This window comes from Heloderma suspectum, chromosome 2 (genome assembly GCF_057233095.1).
Source record: "Heloderma suspectum isolate Gila_16-S chromosome 2, 16-S_ref, whole genome shotgun sequence".
Taxonomy (NCBI): domain Eukaryota; kingdom Metazoa; phylum Chordata; class Lepidosauria; order Squamata; family Helodermatidae; genus Heloderma; species Heloderma suspectum.
Window position 1 is genome coordinate 201,647,359 of NC_139459.1, and position 21,503 is coordinate 201,668,861.

At 40.5% G+C, this 21,503-nt stretch overlaps 1 protein-coding gene across 3 annotated transcripts in view; it reads left to right on the forward strand.

Annotated features, from left to right (window-relative positions):
- The window catches only part of SARNP (SAP domain containing ribonucleoprotein), a 97,300-nt gene extending 76,191 nt beyond the window's left edge, over positions 1 to 21,109 (forward strand). For 2 of the 3 annotated variants that reach the window (XM_084837343.1, XM_084837344.1), the window contains 2 exons: positions 18,927 to 19,016; positions 20,897 to 21,109. In XM_084837343.1, coding sequence (XP_084693469.1) covers positions 18,927 to 19,016; positions 20,897 to 20,938 — 132 coding nt within the window. In that variant the 3' untranslated portion in view covers positions 20,939 to 21,109. Of the gene's footprint in view, positions 1 to 3,027; positions 7,327 to 18,926; positions 19,017 to 20,896 lie in introns of those variants that run through there. The other variant, XR_014788178.1, reaches the window with a different exon arrangement.
- The last annotated feature ends 394 nt before the right edge of the window (positions 21,110 to 21,503 follow it).

The window sequence follows — 21,503 nt, forward strand, 5'->3', positions numbered from 1 at the left end:
CAGAAAGTTGTGCAGATGACCAAAAAAACCCTAATCCCTTGGCCACTGATTCAGAGTCTTCCCCCACCTCTGATTGCTAAGCTTTCACCTATGTTTTCCTAAGCATTTCTGCTCAGCCAAGAGATCTAAAAACTTTTTTAAATGATGTTGTTGTTGTTGTTGTTCAGTCGTTCAGTCGTGTCCGACTCTTCGTGACCCCATGGACCATAGCACGCCAGGCCTTCCTGTCCTGCGCTCTCTCCCGGAGCGTGCTCAAGTTCATATTCATTGCATCCGTGATGCTATCTAGCCATCTCATCCTCTGCCGTCCCCTTCTCCTTTTGCCTTCAGTCTTTCCCAGCATCAGGGTCTTTTCCAGGGAGTTTTCTCTTCGCATTAGGTGGCCAAAATATTGGAGCTTCAGCTTCATTATCTGTCCTTCCAATGAGCAGTCAGGGTTGATTTCCTTTAGGATTGACTGATTTGACCTCCTTGCAGTCCAGGGGACTCGTAAGAGTCTTCTCCAGCACCACAGTTCGAAAGCATCAATTCTTCGGCGCTCAGCCTTCCTTATAGTCCAGCTCTCACAGCCATACATTACTACTGGGAAAACCATAGCTTTGATTAGACGGACCTTTGTCGGCAAGGTGATGTCTCTGCTTCTTACTATGCTGTCTAGGTTTGCCATAGCTTTCCTCCCAAGGAGCAAGCGTCTTTTAATTTCATGGCTACAGTCACCGTCTGCGGTGATCTTGGAGCCCAAGAAAGTAAAATCTGTCACTGCTTCCATTTCTTCCCCTTCTATATGCCAGGAAGTGATAGGGCCAGATGCCATGATCTTAGTTTTTTTAATGTTGAGTTTCAAACCAGCTTTTGCACTCTCCTCTTTCACCCTCAACAAGAGGCTCTTGAGATCCTCTTCGCTTTCTGCCATTAGGGTGGTATCGTCTGCATATCGGAGGTTGTTGATAATTCTCCCGGCAATCTTAATTCCGACCTCTGATTCATCCAACCCGGCATTTCTCATGATGTACTCTGCATATAAGTTAAATAAGCAGGGTGACAATATGCAGCCTTGTCGTACTCCTTTCCCAATTTGGAACCAATCGGTTGTTCCATGTCTGGTTCTTACTGTTGCTTCTTGACCCTCGTACAGGTTTCTCAGGAGACAGGTAAGGTGGTCTGGTACTCCCATCACTTTAAGAATTTGCCACAGTTTGTTGTGATCCACACAATCAAAGGCTTTAGCGTAGTCAATGAAGCAGAAATAGACATTTTTCTGGAATTCTCTTGCTTTCGCCATGATGCAGCGAATGTTGGCGATTTGATCTCTAGTTCCTCTGCCTCTTCGAAACCCAGCTTGTACTTCCGGTAGTTCTCGGTTCGCATACTGCTGAAGCCTAGCTTGTAGGATTTTGAGCATCACCTTGCTGGCATGTGAAATGAGCGCAATTGTGCGGTAGTTTGAACACTCTTTGGCGTTGCCCTTCTTTGGAATTGGAATGTAAACTGACCTTTTCCAGTCTTGTGGCCACTGTTGAGTGTTCCAGATTTGTTGGCATATTGAATGCAGCACTTTAACAGCATCATCTTTTAGGATTTTAAATAGCTCAGCTGGAATACTGTCATCTCCGCTAGCTTTGTTGTTACTAATGCTTCCTAAGGCCCACTTGACTTCACTCTCGAGGATGTCCGGCTCAAGTTCAGTGACCGCACTATCATGGCTATCAGGGACATTCAGATCTTTCCTGTATAGTTCTTCTGTGTATTCTTGCCACCTCTTCTTAATCTCATCTGCTTCTGTTAGGTCCCTGCCTTCTTTGTCCTTTATCATGCCCGTCTTTGCACAAAACGTTCCCTTGAGATCTCCAATTTTCTTGAAGAGATCTCTAGTCTTTCCCATTCTGTTGTTTTCCTCGATTTCTTTGCATTGTTCATTTAAGAAGGCCTTCTTGTCTCTCCTTGCTATTCTCTGGAAATCTGCATTCAGTTGGGTATATCTTCCCCTTTCTCCCTTGCTTTTCGCTTCCCTTCTTTCCTCAGCTACTTGTAAAACCTCATCAGACAGCCACTTGGCTTTCTTGCATTTCTTTTTCTTTGGGACGGATTGAGTTGCTGCCTCCTGAACAATGTTACGGACCTCCGTCCATAGTTCCTCAGGTACTCTGTCTATCAGGTCTAATCCCTGAAATCTATTCCTCACCTCCACTGTATATTCATCAGGGATATGCTTTAGGTCATACCTGAATGGTTTAGTGGTTTTCCCGACGTTCTTCAATTTAAGCCGAAATTTTGCAAGAAGCAGCTCATGATCTGAGCCACAGTCAGCTCCAGGTCTTGTTTTTACTGACTGTATGGAGCTTCTCCATCTTTGGCTGCAAAGGACATAATCAATCTGATTTCGATATTGACCATCTGGTGATGTCCATGTGTAGAGTCGCCTCTTGTGCTGTTGGAAAAGAGTGTTTGCTATGATCAGCATGTTCTCTTGGCAAAACTCTATTAGCTTTTGTCCTGCTTCATTTTGTACACCAAGGCCATGCCTGCCTGTTATCCCGGTGATTTCTTGACTTCCTACTTTAGCATTCCAATCCCCTATGATGAAGAGGACATCTTTTTTTGGTGTTAGTTCTAGAAGGTGTTGTAGGTCTTCATAAAACCGATCAACCTCAGCTTCTTCGGCCTCAGTGGTTGGGGCATAGACTTGAATTACTGTGATGTTGAATGGTTTGCCTTGGATTCGTACTGAGATCATTCTATCATTTTTAAGATTGTACCCCAGTACTGCTTTTCCCACCCTTTTGTTGACTATGAGCGCTACTCCATTTCTTCTAAGGGATTCTTGCCCACAATAGTAGATATGATGGTCACCTGAATTAAATTCGCCCATGCCTGTCCATTTTAGTTCGCTGATTCCCAAGATGTCGATGTTCAATCTTGCCATCTCCTGTTTGACCACCTCCAGCTTACCTTGATTCATTGATCTGACATTCCAGGTTCCTAAACAATATTGTTCTTTACAGCATCGGATTTTCTTTTCACCACCAGACACATCCACAGCTGAGTGTCCTTTCGGCTTTGGCCCAGCCGCTTCACTCTTTCTGGCGCTACTTGGAAATACCCTCTGCTCTTCCCCAGTAGCATATTGGACACCTTCCGACCTGAGGGGCTCATCTTCCGGCGTCATCTCTTTTAGCCTTGTGATACGTTCCATGGGGTTTTCTTGGCAAGAATACTGGAGTGGGTTGCCATTTCCTTCTCCAGTGGACCACATTTTGTCAGAACTCTCTGCCATGACCTGTCCGTCTTGTTACGGGTTGATTAACATTTTATTTTTAATGCTGAGCTGCTTGATCCATATGCTACCATTCAAATGTTAGAAAAGTTTTTCTGCAGAGATTAAGATCTTTGTTTAAACTGTGACATATCCCTGAGACTCTTGAGATACCAAGCTTTGTACCAAATTTCAGGCTTGAGGTTTCTGCTTAAATAAAGTAAAAGAATTTAAAAGGGAGATCATATTCAATTATTTGTACGTGGAAAGACTCAGGATGTCTAGTGGAAGAAATAATAGGGCAATTAGATATCCTGCTTCTTCAGGATGAATATGTTAAGAACAGGATTGCTGATGATATATAACACTATTTTAGAAGTAATGTGCATTCAGTTAATTCTATCTAATTTAAGGGACATCTTCAAAACCATTATAAGAGGATCATCCATCAATATTACAACTATGAAAAACAAGCAGTATAAACAAAGGTGACAATTACTTAGGCGGGACATAGACTAGAAGCCCAATATTAAATAGATCGTTCAGCTGGCACATCAGAGCAATTACTAACAACTTGGAAAAAAGTGAAACTGGTGGAAACACGACAAGCCCAGAAGGCATTGGCCTATATGAAGCAATGCTGTTTTGAAAAACAAAAAGATAAATTATTGGCTCAACAACTTGCAAAGAAACAGGCAGGTAATATAATTCTCAGTAATGAAGGAAATGGGGCAATTAACAAAAAAATTGAAGGAAACTAACTTTTTTTTATTATTATGAAGCTGCCAAACATGTAACCCTAAAAGTGATGAGGTAATGTTAGTTAGCAAAGTTGAATCAGCAGAATAATGTGAACTATTTTCTGAGGAGAAAATTCTAATTCCTATTAGGAAATGTTAAAAAGAGCAAATCGCCTGGGCTGGATTGTTTAGGGGCAGAATTCTAGCAAATTTACGCCCAAGAATTGGTCCCAACACTGAACATTCTGTTTATTGTTTTATACCAGAAAGTTCAGATCAGGCTAAAATTGCACTCATTCCAAAGGAGTGTAAGGATACCTCAAATGTAGAATCATAGCTGTCAATCTTGTTATTAAATGTAGATTTTAAAATCATGACTGGTATTCTAGCTGGCAGATTAAATATAATGGGAAACCCAGGCCAAGCTGGACTTATAAAGGGTAGGCAGCTGAATATAAATGTATGGAAAGCAATTAACAATATTAGTAATGCTGAGATTAGCAAGATTCCAACTTGGTGCTCTTTTATTGGCACTGCCAAGTCATTTGATCAGGTGGAATGGACCTTTCTATTTCAAATATTAAAAGCAGACCAAATATCCACATATAAGTCCATTTGCAACTTACACCTATATACCACTCTTTCAAATGTTGCTAGTGTTAAGTCTTCCGTTCATTGTGTTATAGGCGGTGAGCTTTTATCCTTCCAATATCGTAGTATCAGTCTTTTAGCAACCAAAAGGATGTGAAAAATCCATTTACACTGACCATGTGTTACATTCTAAGAAGCAGATAAGTAGTTTAAAAGAACATTTACATCAGTAAATATTAAAGAGCTTTCCAGTACAAAATTTATCTGTACAATAACTTCCTCTCAAAAGGGGGCAGCCATTGGGCATTTCCAAAACGTGACTAAAAGAAGCATTGATTGCATTACACCTCCAACAATTAGCCGAATTTGACAGACCTTTACTAAAAAGATGTTGTGGTGTCCAGTAGACCCAAACCAAGAGCTTTTGCTGAATAAGGCGTAACCAAAGATTCATGGAAATGTCCGATACAGACGCCAAAATGGCAGTCCATTGATTAAGCAGAATAGGACGTTTCAATTCCCTGTTCCATTCCCACTGTAAACCACTTGTGTCATATTTATTCATTGATAATAAATGTTTATAAACATGAATCATAGGTCAGTACATCTGATCAGCTTCAATAAGTATTTTCAATAGTGAAAGAGACTCTGAAGCAGTAAAAGCAGCAGGTCCGAATCTAGATACCAACAAATGTCTCAGTTGCAAATACTGCCATTCTGCTGAAGCCGGCAGATCAAATTGAGCCCAGTGCTCTTCAACATTTTTATTAATGACTTGGAGGAGAAAGTGCATTTGATGCTGATCAAATCTGCAGATGACACAGAATTGGGCGGGATAGCTAATACCTTGGAAGTCAGAAACAAAATTCAAAGTGATCTTGATAGGCTGGAGCGCTGGGCAGAAAACAACAGAATGCAATTTAATAGGGATAAATGCCAAGTTCTGCACCTAGGAAAAAGAAACCAAATGCAGTTACAAGATGGGGGATACGTGGCTCAACCACACTACAAGCGAGAAGGATCTCGGAATTGTTGTCGATCACAAGCTGAATATGAGCCAACAATGTGATGTGGCTGCAAAAAAGGCAAATGCTATTTGGGGCTGCATTAATAGAAGCATAGCTTCCAAATCCCGGGAAGTACTAGTTCCCCTCTACTCAGCACTGGTTAGGTCTCATCTGGAGTACTGTTGTCCAGTTCTGGGCACTGCACTTTAAGAAGGATACAGACAAGCTGGAGAGGGTTCAGAGGAGGGCAACAAAGATGATCAGGGGACTGGAAACAAAGCCCTATGAGGAGAGACTGAAAGAACTGGGCATGTTTAGCCTTGAGAAGAGAAGGCTGAGGGGAGGTATGATAGCGCTCTTCAAGTACTTGAAAGGTTGTCACAGAGAGGAAGGCCAGGATCTCTTCTCCATCATCCCAGAATGCAGGACACGGAATAATGGGCTCAAGTTACAGGAAGCCAGATTCTGGCTGAAGCTCCTGACTGTTAGAGCAATACGACAATGGAACCAATGACCTAGGGAGGTAGTGGGCTCTCCCACACTCGAGGCCTTCAAGACGAGGCTGGACAGCCATTTGTCAGGGATGCTCTGACTTGGATTCCTGCACTGAGCAGGAGGTTGGACTAGATGATCTTATAGGCCCCTTCCAACCCCACTATTCTATGATCTCGCAAAATTGGAAATACCAAAAACTCATCATCAACCCTCACTAATTGATCTAAAGTAAAGATCATCTTATCTGTCCAGGTCTGCCATGAAAACATTTCTTGCCAATTCTTAAATCTGGATTTCCCCATAAAGTCAATTTAGCATGGGAAAATGGATCAAACTGTAATTGACGTGACATTATATGCCAAACTTCCCTAACTGCCGAAATTGTGGGAGGAGCTCTGTCTACCTTAATATGCCGAGAACCTAATGCCATCCATTTAAAGAGAGGCTCCAGACAAGAAGATTCCAATACTGACCACAGAGGAAAATCTAATTTGAGTGGAAAAGACCAAAATTTAGTAGAGATCAGCAAATAGGCCTGATATTACATAGCTAGACCCTAACCCACCCATCTTCATTAATTGGAAGTTGCATCCTTTTTAAAGATATTCTTGGTGGAGAGGAACCCCAAAGAATTTACGAAACAAAGCATTTGAGTTTTTGGAAATATTTGCCAGATATAAGTATAGGGATCCCTCATATAACATAAATAATTCGGGGTATGGTATTTATCTTAAGTGTATTCACCTTGCCCCATGATCTCAACTTTAATGATGCCCATCTATCTATATCTCGTGAAATATTAATCAACTTGTTTAAATTTAAACTAATCATTTGATAAATCTCTCTAGGAATAATTATTCCCAAATAAGTAATAAACTCTGGGCACTGTCAAAATTGCCAATTGGCTAATACACTAGAGTATATCCTATGTCCTATCGGCATTATTTCCGACTTTGACCAATTAATTGAATAGCCGGACAATTCACCAAAGGTATTAATCAATTTCATCAAAGCTGGAACCGACGACTGGAGTCTCGAGATAAACAACAAAAGATCATCAGCATAAAGACTAATTTTAAATTCTAATCCAAAATGGACAAATCCACGATTACTATTGTTTTGTCTAATAGCACAGGCCAGGGGTTCCAAACATGAATTGAATATCAATGGCAAAAATTGGCAACCTTGTCTGGTGCCCTGCCCTAGTAAAAAAAAAAAAAACTGAGAATAAACCGTTGGTCATTACTCTCGCTCTAGGAGCCGAGAATAAAATTTTAACCCATTTCAAAAATTCAATAGGAAAACCAAAATTAGTCAATGTAGTAAAAATAAATTTCCAATTAATTTTGTCGAAGGCCTTTTCTGCATCCAAGGAAATTATGACCGCCTGATCAGTTCTTTCAGAGTTTAAAGCAACCAGATCAACAACTAATCTAAGATTATCAGCCCCCTGTCTATTTTTAATAAATCCCACCTGGTCTGGTCTAACCTATACAGCCAAGACCTGTTGTAATCTATCGGCCAAGATTGCTGTTAATATTTTGATATCTACATTAATGATGTAGGTCGATAGTTTGCGCAATAGGTATGGTCCTTGCCTGGCTTAGGAATCACAGTAATGTAAGCATCATTTAACGATGAAGAAAGGGAGCCCACTTCAAAAGTATGGTTATAGAGGCGATACAACTTTGGCTAAAAAGCTAGGAAATGTTTTATACCATTGAATTGGGAATCCAGCCAGTCCGGATGATTTCCCAGTATTCATTTTCATTATTGCATTCATGATTTCCTCTAAACGCAGACGAGCTACAAGGAGCTGTTCTTGTGAAGAATCTAAATGTGGAAGATGAATCTGAGGGGGGGAAAAGCGTCTGTATCTTGCACTGATATCTTATTACCAGTACTATATAGATCAGAATAAAACTTTAAAAATTGTGAGTTTATGTCTGTAGTAGAAGTATATAATTTACCACTCTCATCTTTAATAGCTGAAATAACATTTTGATATTGGTGCTGTTTAAGACGATGTGCAAGAATCTTACTAGGACGTTAACCATTTCCCCAATATTTCTGTTGTAGACATGTCAGAGCAAATTCTGCCTGTTGTGAAAGGATATTATTCAACTCATACTTAGTATTCTGTAGCTCTTTATAAAGTTGTGCTGTGGGAGAAGTGGCAAACTGAGTTATGAGAGATTTCAGCTTCTTATTTAAGTGCATCTGTTGAGTTTTTTAAAGCTTTTTTTGATAGGAAGCAGAAGAGGTAATTCGGCCCCTTATAAAAGCTTTACTAGCCTCCCATTCGGTGGCGCGTGAACCTGCTGTACCCTCATTAGTATTGAAATACTCTGTTAGTTCAGCTAATATCTGGGTTTTAAACTTCTCATCATTAAGAAGTGAAACATTAGAACGCCAAAGACTAGGGGCCCTAGGAATATTAGAAAATTGCAGTTCCAAACATACTGGGGAATGATCTGACACTACCAGTGTTTCAATCTTGCAATCTTTGATTTGACATACTAAAGTTGAAGAAATAAAAAAATAGTCTAATCTAAAGCAATTATGGTGAACTGGTGAAATAAAAGTATACTTCTGTCAGCAGGATGTAAAATTCTGCCAACATTTTAACATGGCACCTCAATCTGTTACATGGAATAAGGCCATTTATTCAAACCCACTGGCCAGAATTTTAGTTAATTGACAACTCATTGATAATTTAATGCTGGAGGGCGCCTCCAAACTCGGAGGCGACTGCCTATCCAGTGCAGGGTGGGAGGAGCACAGAGGGTATCTTCTTGGTGCTCCAGCCACCCTGCATTACCTGCTAAACGAGCAATTTCAGCTGTCTAGCCAGAGTGGTGCGGGGGACAGGGCAATTCGATGACGCATAGGAAGCATCATAACGATACTTCCACCATCTCCTCCCTGCCCCCTGGAACGCCCCCTTTCCTCCCACTCCACACTGCTTTTCTGAGCGCAGAACCTGGGACAATCCACACCACTGGGGAGGGGGAGGGGAGGTGGTTTTCTGGGAACCGACCTTGGAGTGCAGGCTCTGAGGTTGGTTCCCGAAAACTGAAAATCCTCTAGCAGCCATCGGATTGCGCCCTCAAAAGGTTATAAGACAGCATTGTCCTCTTTCACCATTACTGTTTACCCTGGCCATAGAACCATTAGCCAATGTAATTCAGTTCTCACCACATATACAATGCGTTGAGGCAGATGGGAAGCAAGGTCACATCATATGCTGACTATATCATGAGAACTTTAACACAGTGAGATTATTTATTTATTTATTATTTAATTAATTTCTATACCGCCCAATAGCCGAAGCTCTCTGGGCGGTTCACAAAAATTAAAACCAAACACACAATAAAACAATTTAAAATATATAGAATATTAAAACCACAATATAACAATACAACCACAATAAAATCTAGCAGCAGTGCAGGAGTTTAAAATACAGATTTAAAACAGCAAAGATAACAATTTAGAAAGCTAAAATGCCTAGGAAAATAAAAAGGTCTTCACCTGGCACCGAAAGGAATACAATGTAGGCGCCAGGCGAACCTCACTAGGGAGCTCATTCCAGAGCCGGGGTGCCACAGCAGAAAAAGCCCTCCTCCTAGTAGCCACCCGCCTCACTTCCTTTGGCAGGGGCTCACGGAGAAGGGCCTCTGATGATGATCTTAAGGTCCGGGCAGGCACATATGGGAGGAGGCGATCCTTCAGGTAACCTGGCCCCAAGCCGTTAAGGGCTTTGAATGTTAACACCAGCACTTTGAATCACGCCCGGAAATGGACTGGTAGCCAGTGCAGCTGGAAAAGTACTGGCGTAATATGAGCTTGCAGACCAGTCCCTGTTAACAATCTTGCTGCCCTATTTTGGACCAGCTGAAGTTTCTGGACCGTTTTCAAAGGCAACCCCACGTATAACGCATTGCAGTAATCCAGATGAGAAGTTATCAGAGCATCGATAACTGTAGCTAGGCTATCTCTGTCCAGATAAGGGCGTAGTTGGTATACCAGCCTAAGCTGATAAAAAGTGCTCCGTGCCACTGAGTTCACCTGTGCCTCAAGTGACAGTTCTGGATCCAAGAGCACCCCCAAACTACGAACCTGATCCTTTAGGGGGAGTGCAACCCCCTCCAGAACAGGTTGAATATCACTTAGCCGGGCAGACGAACCACCCACTAACAGTACCTCCGTCTTGTCTGAATTGAGTTTCAGTTTATTGGCCCTCATCCAGTCCATTACCATGCCCAGGCACTGATTCAGAACAGCCACTGCCTCACCTGGTTTTGATGAGAAAGAGAGGTAGAGCTGGGTGTCATCTGCATATTGATTATTCCTCAAACATTATTCCTGTTTGAGGTTATCAGGAAATATTGTGATTTCTGGTTATAGAATCAATAGATTGAAATCTAAATTTATATCAGTAAATTTATCAAGCAAGAAAAAATAACATTACATCTCATTTTGGCCTGAAAGCAGCTGTACATCCTGTTAGATATTTAGCAGTCATATTGTCTTCAGGTATCAATACATTATCTGAAATAAGTTATAACCCTCTTATTCAACAAATACAGCAAGATATAGTGAATTGGAAAAAAATAAAATCATGGTTGGTCCAAATTGCAGCAGTTAAGGTGGCACTTTTGCTTACATTTTTATTTTTGTCGTTATTGTTACTACTGGACTTGTTGTAGTTCAGTCGTTAAGTCGTGTCCGACTCTTCATGACCCCACGGACCATAGCATGCCAGGCCTTCCTATCCTCCACTCCCTCCCGGAGCGTGCTCAAGTTCATATTCATTGCATCGGTGATGCTATCTAGCCATCTCCTCCTCTGCCGTCCCCTTCTCCTTTTGCCTTCAATCTTTTCCAGCATCAGGGTCTTTTTCAGGGAGTTTTCTCTTCGCATTAGGTGGCCAAAATATTTGAGCTTCAGCTTCAGTATCTGTCCTTCCAATGAGCAGTCAGGGTTGATTTCCTTTAGGATTGACTGATTTGACCTCCTTGCAGTCCAGGGGACTCGTAAGAGTCTTCTCCAGCAACACAGTTCGAAGGCCTCAGTTCTTCGGTGCTCAGTCTTCCTTATAGTCCAGCTCTCACAGCCATACATTACTACTGGGAAAACCATAGCTTTGATGATACAGACCTTTGTCGGCAAGGTGATGTCTCTGCTTCTTACTATGCTGTCTAGGTGTGCCATAGCTTTCCTCCCAAGGAGCAAGCATCTTTTAATTTCATGGCCACAGTCAACGTCTGCAGTGATCTTGGAGCCCAAGAAAATAAAATCTGTCACTGCTTCCATTTCTTCCCCTTCTATATGCCAGGAAGTGATGGGGCCAGATGCCATGATCTTAGTTTTTTTAATGTTGAGTTTCAAACCAGCTTTTGAACTCTCCACTTTCACCCTCCACAAGAGGCTCTTGAGATCCTCTCTACTTTCTGCCATTAGGGTTATATCATCTGCGTTTCTGAGGTTGTTGATAATTCTCCTGGCAATCTTAATTCTGAGCTGTGATTCATCCAGCCCAGCGTTTCTCATGATGTACTCTGCATATAAGTTAAATAAGCAGGGCGACAATATGCAGCCTTGTTGTACTCCTTTCCCAATTTTGAACCAATTGGTTGTTCCATGTCTGGTTCTTACTGTTGCTTCTTGACCCTCGTACAGGTTTCTCAGGAGACAGGTAAGGTGGTCTGGTACTCCTATCTCTTTAAGAATTTGCCAGAGTTTGTTGTGATCCACACAATCAAAGGCTTTAGCGTAGTCAATGAAGCAGAAATAGATGTTTTTCTGGAATTCTCTTGCTTTCTTCATGATCCAGTGAATGTTGGCAATTTGATCTCTAGTTCCTCTGCCTTTTCGAAACCCAGCTTATACTTCCGGTAGTTCTCGGTTCACATGCTGCTGAAGCCTAGCTTGTAGGATTTTGAGCATAACCTTGCTGGCATGTGAAATGAGCACAATTGTAGCTGGCAAAAGATCTTGGATGATTTTATATGGATAAATAGACCTTCTAGAATAATGTCATATACAATGCAGACAACAGTGTAAATGGATTGACTGTCCCTGATACCTTTCTTTAAGGCCACACAATTAACATGGTTGGTAGTTTGGCTGCATCCTAGGAATAACAATGCTGCTATTCAGTTTAGAACATTTATATATTAATCAGCCATTGAACACACTACTTTGGACAGATAGTAAAGATAGGGGCCAACAATTAAAATGTGGATAGACTGAAAAAGAGAATTAGCCCATAGCTTTCACCACTAGCATCAGTGATAAAACATTGGAAATGTAATATCGTGGATTGTGCTCAAGATTTCCAGACATGGGAAAAGAATAATTTGGATAGTTTATATCACTGACAATTAATGGACTAATATTGTCTAGACCAGAAATTGGAACTAGAGCAGGAGGTTGGCCCTACCCCGCCACACCCCCATGGTTTCAGTATCAGTGATGTCAATATCAATTCAGAAATCACGATAACCCATGATGGGTTAATAAGCTACGCACAGTACCTTATTTTTGAAACAGTCCACGATCCCCCACCACACAAACAGGCTAATAAGCTATTGTGAGTAGCTTATTAAGCTACTGTGTATAATTTGACTCATCACCACTGCCACCACCGCCTCCTGTCCTGCTGCAGTCCTCCCGCCCAAGCAGTGGCACTGTTTCACTTCTAAAGCGCGCGAAGTTTGCAGTCCAAAGGCACCCAGTCCAACATCAAAACACTGCATGACTACTCACCAAGGGGCGAAAATCTTGAGTGCACCAAAAAGTGGGTGGTGGCTATAAAACCTAGGGGGTTTGCAAGATCAGGACCAGAATTCATACACAGCCTCCCCTAGTCAGGCAGCACCTGATGCACCAGCAAAACCCAGTGTGCTTACTCTGAGAGGAACGAAAATCCTGGTTGCACAAAATAGACATTGGTGCCTTAGTTGCTTTAGCCTGTTCCCAATAGAGAAATGGCTCACCCCCACCCCCCCTTGATGCTGTGGGCTTGGTTACTTTAAAGCACTAAAGCTGGCAAGGAGCAGGGCGGCAGCAGTTTTGACTGTTCTTGGCACACAACTCCATAGGTGACCAAAATAACCCATGGTGACCACCAGATGACATGATAACCCACAATTGCTTAAAGAAATCCTACTGCAGACCGTGGGTTATCTTCATGCATTATTTTGGCCAAATAAGCCATCATGGGTTAAAAAAAATCCCTGACAGAGGCCACAATAACTCAGTCAATATCTAAAAGTTCAGAGCTTCATAGTTAAAATGCTGGGTACTACATATGCACTCAGGAAACTGACCACAACAGAACAGTTATTAAAGGGTTACCACCAAAATGTTATGCTCTTGTTTGTAGTTCAGTTAAAAAGAAATATCAGGGCAGTTCACATGATCAAAATAAGCCACCGTGGCTTATTTAAATTATGGAGTATGTGAGGCATGATTTCCATAATCACCGCCCAGATGTGGCTTGCCCTGTTGTTTGAACCTGGGCAGCATGGCTTGTTGGAGGGGAAAACAATCCTCCAATAACCCATGGGCTGTTGTATTTTGATCATGTGGACCAGATCAATGTTAAGCTTTTGTAGTAAAGAGACCTGGGAATGGTTAACTGAAGATAAATGGCTAAACATTATCTGACATATAAAAACAGCCTATAAATTGGAGAAATAAATATTATTTATACTTATTTATATTGTCCCCTTCCTCCCAAGACAGCTGTGTAAACTGCTCTTCCAGTGTTATTTAGCTCCAGCAAGATGGAAGCTAATATACACGGTGAATAGGTTTAATGGTTGAAAATGCGAGGCATCATATGCAGATCTCTGTCACATGTGGGATTTTCAGTTTGCCCAGAACTATTGGCGACAAAGTTTGAGTATTATTTCTCAGATTATGGATACCAACTTGGGTTTATCTCTTCTATTGGTATTAATTAATATTATTTATTTGTTTGATTTATACCTCACCTTTCTACCAAAACCTGCAATTTAAGGCAGCTGATCTGGATAGATATTACTTATATGCAGTGCTGATATGAACCTATTAATTGCAGCCAAAATAGTATGGGCTAGGTATTGGAAGAATGCGGTATCACCTTCAACTTATGAGTGGCTGATTAAATGCTTTGATATAGTGGAAATTGACAAATTGACAGAATCTATACATAGAAGTCCTGGAAATTTACATGTAATTAATTCCACAGGTAAATTGAATAGTTTTATTTTCTATTGGAACAATAACTGTGGCCTTATGAAATTGGACAGGATATTTTTGATATAATCAGATGGATGATGTTTGTAGTTTACTGTTTTTGTAGTAGATCCTTGGTGGATATAATTTAAGTGAGAATTGTTATTGACTAGGATCCTTCTCCAGAGCTTTTCTGCACAAGCAGTAAAAGAAGAAAACCTGGAAATCACAACCTTCGAGAAATTTATCTGTCACTTCACAGGAAAGGTCAGCTTCCATCCCCAGTTCACATACACAAATGCCCATGTGCATATTCAAGCATGCCCCAGGGCTCTTGGACAGCTTGATAGATGCCGAGATAGCAGTGTTTTGATAGAGGTAATTTTCCTCAGATGGGTTTCAGCACCCCATGAATCAAAACCTGTCAGTGAGGAGCTAAAGATGGAGTGAAGTTTATTGTAAGCGTGTTTGCATCTGACACTGGTGTGCTAGGGGGTCAAGTGAGTGAGATCATTAGAACAGTGTTGATTTAGTGGGATTGTTACACACTTTCCCTTCAGGCGGTGAGTGGGGGTGGGATGATTATAGGGGGTTACTGAAAAAATAAATAAAAACCTCAGCTCACTGCAGTCTCTTACATGCCCCACGACATCCATTCATCCATTTAAAGTTGCTGTTTGGCTAATTTTTCCCTCAAAATTCCTTTAGGCCATAAAGATACAGACTTGTTATTATCTACAATTTAAAGTATGTGATTTTTAATGGTTAACTGAACCATCTGCATTGGAATATGAGTAAATTACATGTTGCAGTTTTTAGTAGGAGTTATCACTATCTTATGCAAGTCTTCCAACTATCTTAGCTGGAAGATAGGAATGTATTGGATAAAACAGAATGCTGTGTTGTTGCAGAGGTAGCATGTAACCTTTAAATGGCTATGCATACATCATCTTGAGGTATATAGATAAGAAACCACTGTAGAAACCATTGTATATATCACTTCGCTAGTTATTGTACCCATAGCAAAAAGGATATCCATGTTGCTATTCAAACATTAATGCACCAGGAATTCTATTAAGTGCTAGCTGTGGCTTTTCTTGCTGTTCATGGTGTTTTGTTTTTGCTTAGCACTATTTATTCTTAGCATATTTTGATCTAGATTTTATTTGTGTGAGATTTGTAAAGTATCAAGTAAACTTTTGTTTACTTGATTAGTTACTACATACAAGGAGAAAAAAATGTTTAAAAAAACTGCTGAAGCAGCATTTGTATAGGACGTAACAAGAATAACAAGGAAACATGTATGTTGTTCTTCAGTCTCCTCAGCTCATACTACATTTTAGGTATTTAAGCCTCACAATAGCTGTTCTAAAAAGCAGGTTGGTATTATATCTGTCTTTGGTAAACAAATCTGGCCTTAGAATCAAGCTGTTGACTTAACAACCCCCCCCTTTTTTGTAAAGGTGCGTAATAGCAATGTAACATTGCAGATCTCCCTGATTCCAACTATCCTACATTTCCAGAGCCTTTGTTTCTGTATATAGCATCCAGCAAGGCAGAACTGAGCTCAGAATGCACATTCTCTCTTTTTAGAGTAGTTAGGGTTAGCAATCTCCATTGTGATAGTTGTACCAAATATTGGCTATCTGAATTCATCAGCATCAACTTGACTGTTTAGGTTCCAAGACTAGTGAACATTTGTATTTAAAAGTCATCAGGCAGACTTAGGGTTGTATCCAGTTCTGGCTGTCAGACAGCAGAATGGAAACTGCAGGCAGAACAGATTTCCCCTCCCCATGTTGCCCCCTCATGCACCCTCCAAATCTTTTCTGGAGGGTTGGAGCACAAGACCACTCACGTAATGTTGGACACTAAGTTTTGAGTCCAGAGAACCACACAAACCAAGCTCCAAAATATAATGCACTAGTTTGTCCTTTTTGCCATTCCAGCTGTTGATATAATTGGCCAGCCACACTACTGTAGGCCCAACAGTACTCCAATGCCATATCTGTAAAGGTCATGTAATAACCTTTAATATAAACTAATTGTAATATCATCTTTATAATGGCCTTCATTTGTCAAGAGCAAAAAGCTTAATAGGTGTTTTGGAGCAGAAAATCCAATATGAAAAGTATCCTGTGGCCAAAGAAATGGCAAACCCATACAGTTAAGCAGTAACTATTGCAGAGTGTTACAAATGCACCGAAAGGGTATCTGCATCCTTTTAGGATAAGAACTGCTGCTGTTATCAGAAGCCCCTGAGAAACTGCTGCATTTTAAATTAATCTTTCAATTATTCCTGTTGCCACAACAGATGAAAATGTCATAATTAATAAAGCTGAGTTTGGTTGCTATGGTGTCATTTATGTAAGGGATTGACATAATGAAGGTAGACCTGCCACTTGCTGTGGAGGTGTCAAGCACAGCTTCTGTGGCAAAAGGTATCTGCTGCACCAGTGATGTAATTGGGCTTGCTTTGTAAATTGATTGATACTTTGTTTTGCATTTGTTTTTAAAAGTAGAGGTAGTTGTCACTGCTTGACTAGTTAATATCAATTAATCATGTCTGAACAGTCATCATTAGACATTATTTGTACAGATGAAATGAGGAAAGGGGACTTTATATAGTCACAGGAAAAGTGCCATCCTAGTTCTTCATTCTTACCATTTAATCATTTATAATATGACCTTGTTGATGGTAAGGTTCAGACCACATTTTATCAGAGTGCTTAATGGACGTGGGAAGATGAGCATTCAAGTAGGAGTTAATCAAGACTAGCAAATACAGTTAAAGGTTTTGATTTGTTTCATTGCTCATTTCCATCATCTGATTGACTCTTGCATCCACAACAAGGTGATTGTGAAAGGCTATTATTACTTCAGTGCCTCTCATGGCCAGTACTGCTCGATTACCAAATACATGAAATAGGGAAGGTTATAAATGTATTGCATGAGCAGGTAAGGCAAATTATAGGAGCAGAGCAAGGTAATTTGCACTGGCTCGTGAGAGCCAGTGTGGTGTAGTGGCTAGAGTGTTGGACTGGGAGCTGGGAGATCTGGGTTCTAGTCCCCACTCGGTCATGGAAGGTCACTGGGTGACTGGGCCAGTCACAGACTCTCAGCCCAACCCACCTCATAGGGTTGTTGTTGTGAGGATAAAATGGAGGAGGAGGACTATGTACGCCACCTTGGGTTCCTTAAGGAGGAAAAAAGGCAGGATATAAATGTAATAAACAAACAATCTTTTGGAACTGAAAATAGCACAACACAACTTCCATGGCTAATGGATGAGGTAGAGGCTCTTAAAGGATAATGATGGCCTTAATTATTACTGTAGACCAAGGCCACCAGCATGGTTAAAGGCTGAGAGTAAAATGCCTCAGTCTTATGGGGAAATCAACAGAAGAAATCCAAAGCACCTGCATCAGCCAACATCTATTTGCTCACTCAGACTGGAAAATAATTGAAACAGAATTTATGAAGATACGTTAAGTGCCATACAGGCCAACTTAATGAAAATGCTTCTATTAGACTGGAGCAGATGGATTAAATTAAAAAGATGGCCTTTTAAGAATGGAATGAAAGAACTAGTGGCAAAGATGCATTTATGCAGCTAGTCTTTATTATTACTTCCCTCCACTGAAAAATGTTAGTTCTCAGATCTTGTACAGTGGTAGTTAAAGTTGGGATCAGGATCTCTTGATCAGACTTCACATTATTCACACTGACAAAATATCCCAAAACATATTTTAGGGAGCTCCCTCAGTGATGACTGTGTACTACTATAAAACCAGCCTTAAATTGTATGTTGTGTTGTGCTAACATTTTACCGTTCCTAAAGTTTAAAACAGGTATTAAATTACCTTGTTACACAGCAAAGCAGATTCTATGCTTCATTCTGAAGGCAGTGTAGGAAAAGAGGTTGAATTCTCAGTTCTAGAGATACAGAGAAATACTGTATCGAACATCAATAATTCTTATTTTCTTAGTTGTTTAATCAGTACTTACATCATCTTGATTTAAAGTTTCAGTGATTGAGGTGATCTTTTAAAGCAGGAAACATGGTGGTGGTTCTGTTTCTAGCAGAGAAAAATACAACTCAGTGATATCAACTGCTTCCTGTACCCTTTTCCCTTTTCTGATATTAAAGGGCTGCTCATTCTTTTAAAGATTAGAGAAGAGAAACTCAGAAAGAGAATGCACATACACAGCCATCCAAGTGTTACCCAGTGTTCCTTCTTGGTGGAAACAATCATTTGAGGCTGCTCTTGATGCCAGCTCCAGTTTTAATGCCCAGCATTGACATACAAGGTACTGCCACAACAGTAGAAGTGAGGTGATGAGCAGCATGAAAGAGGAAGGAAGAGGAAAAGTCAATGGAATAAAGCTGGAGGGCCTAGCTTGTTCAGCTGTCATGGGTGTACATAGTGTCCATCCAGATAATTGTTTCAGCTCTCTTTACTGAATAACAGCCAGTTCTGAATACCAGCTATGACCTCTTCCAGCAAATTGTTCTATGAGACTTGGGGCAGCAACAGCAGAAGGTGTCAAAAACTAAAATTATTATCTTGGCCTACAAAGCCAAATAAATATTTTCCTCTTCTTTTTGTATAGACTGAAGATGATGAGAAGCTCAAAAAGAGAAAGGAGAGGTTTGGTATTGTAACAAGTTCTTCTGGGACAGGAACCACAGAAGACACAGAGGTAACCTATCAAAACAAAAATGATATGGGACATGTTCTGTTTTTATAATGGTATGGGTAGCAGTTGAGAACGCTTTCTGTGATTAATTGAAATAATGGAAAGCACTCCACAAGATGGCACTGTGTGTCTTTTATCCTTTCTCTGCCCCCAACCCCATGGTCCCACTAAACTCTCCTAGGTGATCATTTAGTACTTTAGATACTTCATCAATGGATGACCTCAAAAATTAGCTTCTTTTCCTCTTTAAAGATAGTGTATCAGGCCATTACTATGCTTTCTTTGGTTGATACATTTTAATCTATATCACTAGTTTTTTCCATCACAGTCTTGTTGAGCTAAAGGTAAATTCTAAACTCATAGTAGCTCATGTTATCCTCATAACAAACCCCATGAGTTGTCTAAGACCACACAGCTACATAGTTGAGCTGGAATTTGAATCTGGGTCAGCAGATCCAAACCCACCTTTGTATCCTTTGCAGAGCTTGCATGGTGATTTTTAATTTGGGGTGTATGTGAAACAAATGTCATGCTGGGTGTATGGAACATTATCTGCCTGCCTTTTCCAGTGCTACTAAAAACTATCTACAGAAATTAATGGCAAGAGTGAAGGAGAGAATAAATAAATGAGTGGTTTGACCTTGTAAAATCTATAACATTCAACTACAGTTTCCTACCTTTTTTGCACTGTGCTGTAAGTTTCCTCTTGACCCCATGCAACCCCTTGAAAATGTCACAAAAGGTTAAAACTGAGATCTACAATTATTTCCTGTTAAATATTTTCCTGATCATTGTTTAGAATTTTTCTAATGCTTCTCTTGTATCACATTTTGTAAATTCCTTTCAGCAGGGATCTGTTATCTTATAGATTTTCAGATTCCTCCTCCTTGAACTATTTGTATAATTTTAATTAGATCCTTCTACTCTAGCATGGTAGTTCTTTTGTTTCTGTAAATCCATATTCATGGTTATTGTGATTGGTATTAAGCCATAGTCCCCATCACAAGGGGTCTTCTTACTGTGGGCTGATTTTGCCTGTGAAAGGGAAGCAATATTTGGGTCTCTGAACCCTCCTGCTTGGATGAATCCTGAGTATTATATACAGGAAGTTTATTTTCTTTGGCATCCTGTATGGGGTTCAGATATGGTTTGCTGCTTTTTGTTTTTGCCAGATGCTGTGCAAGCATTGCTCCACAAAATGAAGTAGCAGCTGTAGAATGATCCCCCTGTTCAGTTTGAGTGAAGGGGGTGGCTGGGTTCTGGTCTGAGGGATTCCATGCTTTTCCGTTAGGTCACTTGGAGAGTGTGCCTGAAACAAAAAGGTCTTTTTCTAGTATTGTGTATGCTAAACGGCACCTTTCCCCTGGAGATTCTTGATTAGGACTTCTGCTACCCCCCAGGCTATTTATCCTGGTAAAAATTAAGATTTATATGCCCCTAGTGAATTGACTTAGAGGCATATCTCAGAGACGCATGAGTATATTTAATGCATTTGACTGTGTTCCTCTCGCCTTCCCCATGAATAGAAGAGTGTTAACCCTTTGGCCTTTTACATTTCCCACCTCGCCATTGCCTGGAAGGCTTTCCAGGCCTGTAAAGTAGTCATTGTTCTAAGCACAGCTCTCTTGTATATCCCAGCAAGATGAAGCAACCACCAGGCCACTGTATCTTACGCTTTTACAACTTAATTTCTGACTCTGGTTGGAGGCCCTGTTGCAATTGGAGTGCCCCTTGTGAAATCTGATATGAAAAATGCTTTCTTAAACTAACACTGTGACAGTCCTTGTAGACTTTCTACCTTCCTTTGTGCCAAAACATGCTGAGAGTTGCCATTCCCCTAGGTCCTGATTTTTTTTAATCTTTCTTTTAATTCCTATTTGCAGGCAAAGAAGAGAAAAAGAGCAGAGCGTTTTGGCATCGTCTGATGATCTTCCTCTTAGTGTTTACCTGCTTGGGGTGTATCTTTTACACATTCTTGTTCTTCATCCCTAATGAGAAATATAGTTTTCTCCCCCATACAAACCTTGGCTATGCATTTTAAAGCTAGCTATTCAGTTTTGCTTCCCCACCCCCACCCCAAATTTGGACTTGTAAAAGGAACAGATTTTAAAGCATCAAATAAAAGTATTCTGTTTGTGTGTGTAAACAATTTGAATTATCTGGCAAATTCTCTTATTAGTCACTTGTATCAAAATTATACCTCCAACATACTTCTCTGTACACGTGAAAACAGCTGCACAAAATAAAAATACTCCCTAAGTAGGAAGAATATGAATATTTTTGTCACATCATTCAACTCCAGTTGAAGTTAGTCAGTAATGCCTAGCTGCCTGAACCTTCCTTGCATTTTTACTTAGGCATTCATTACCTCAGTTTTTGAATTTTCATAGTGGCCATGACTAAGACACAGGCTGCTTCTTCTACCCCCACCTTTGAGCAAAATAACTCATAAAGTTAATCTGTCTCATCTGACTGCTCCCAATCTGAGAT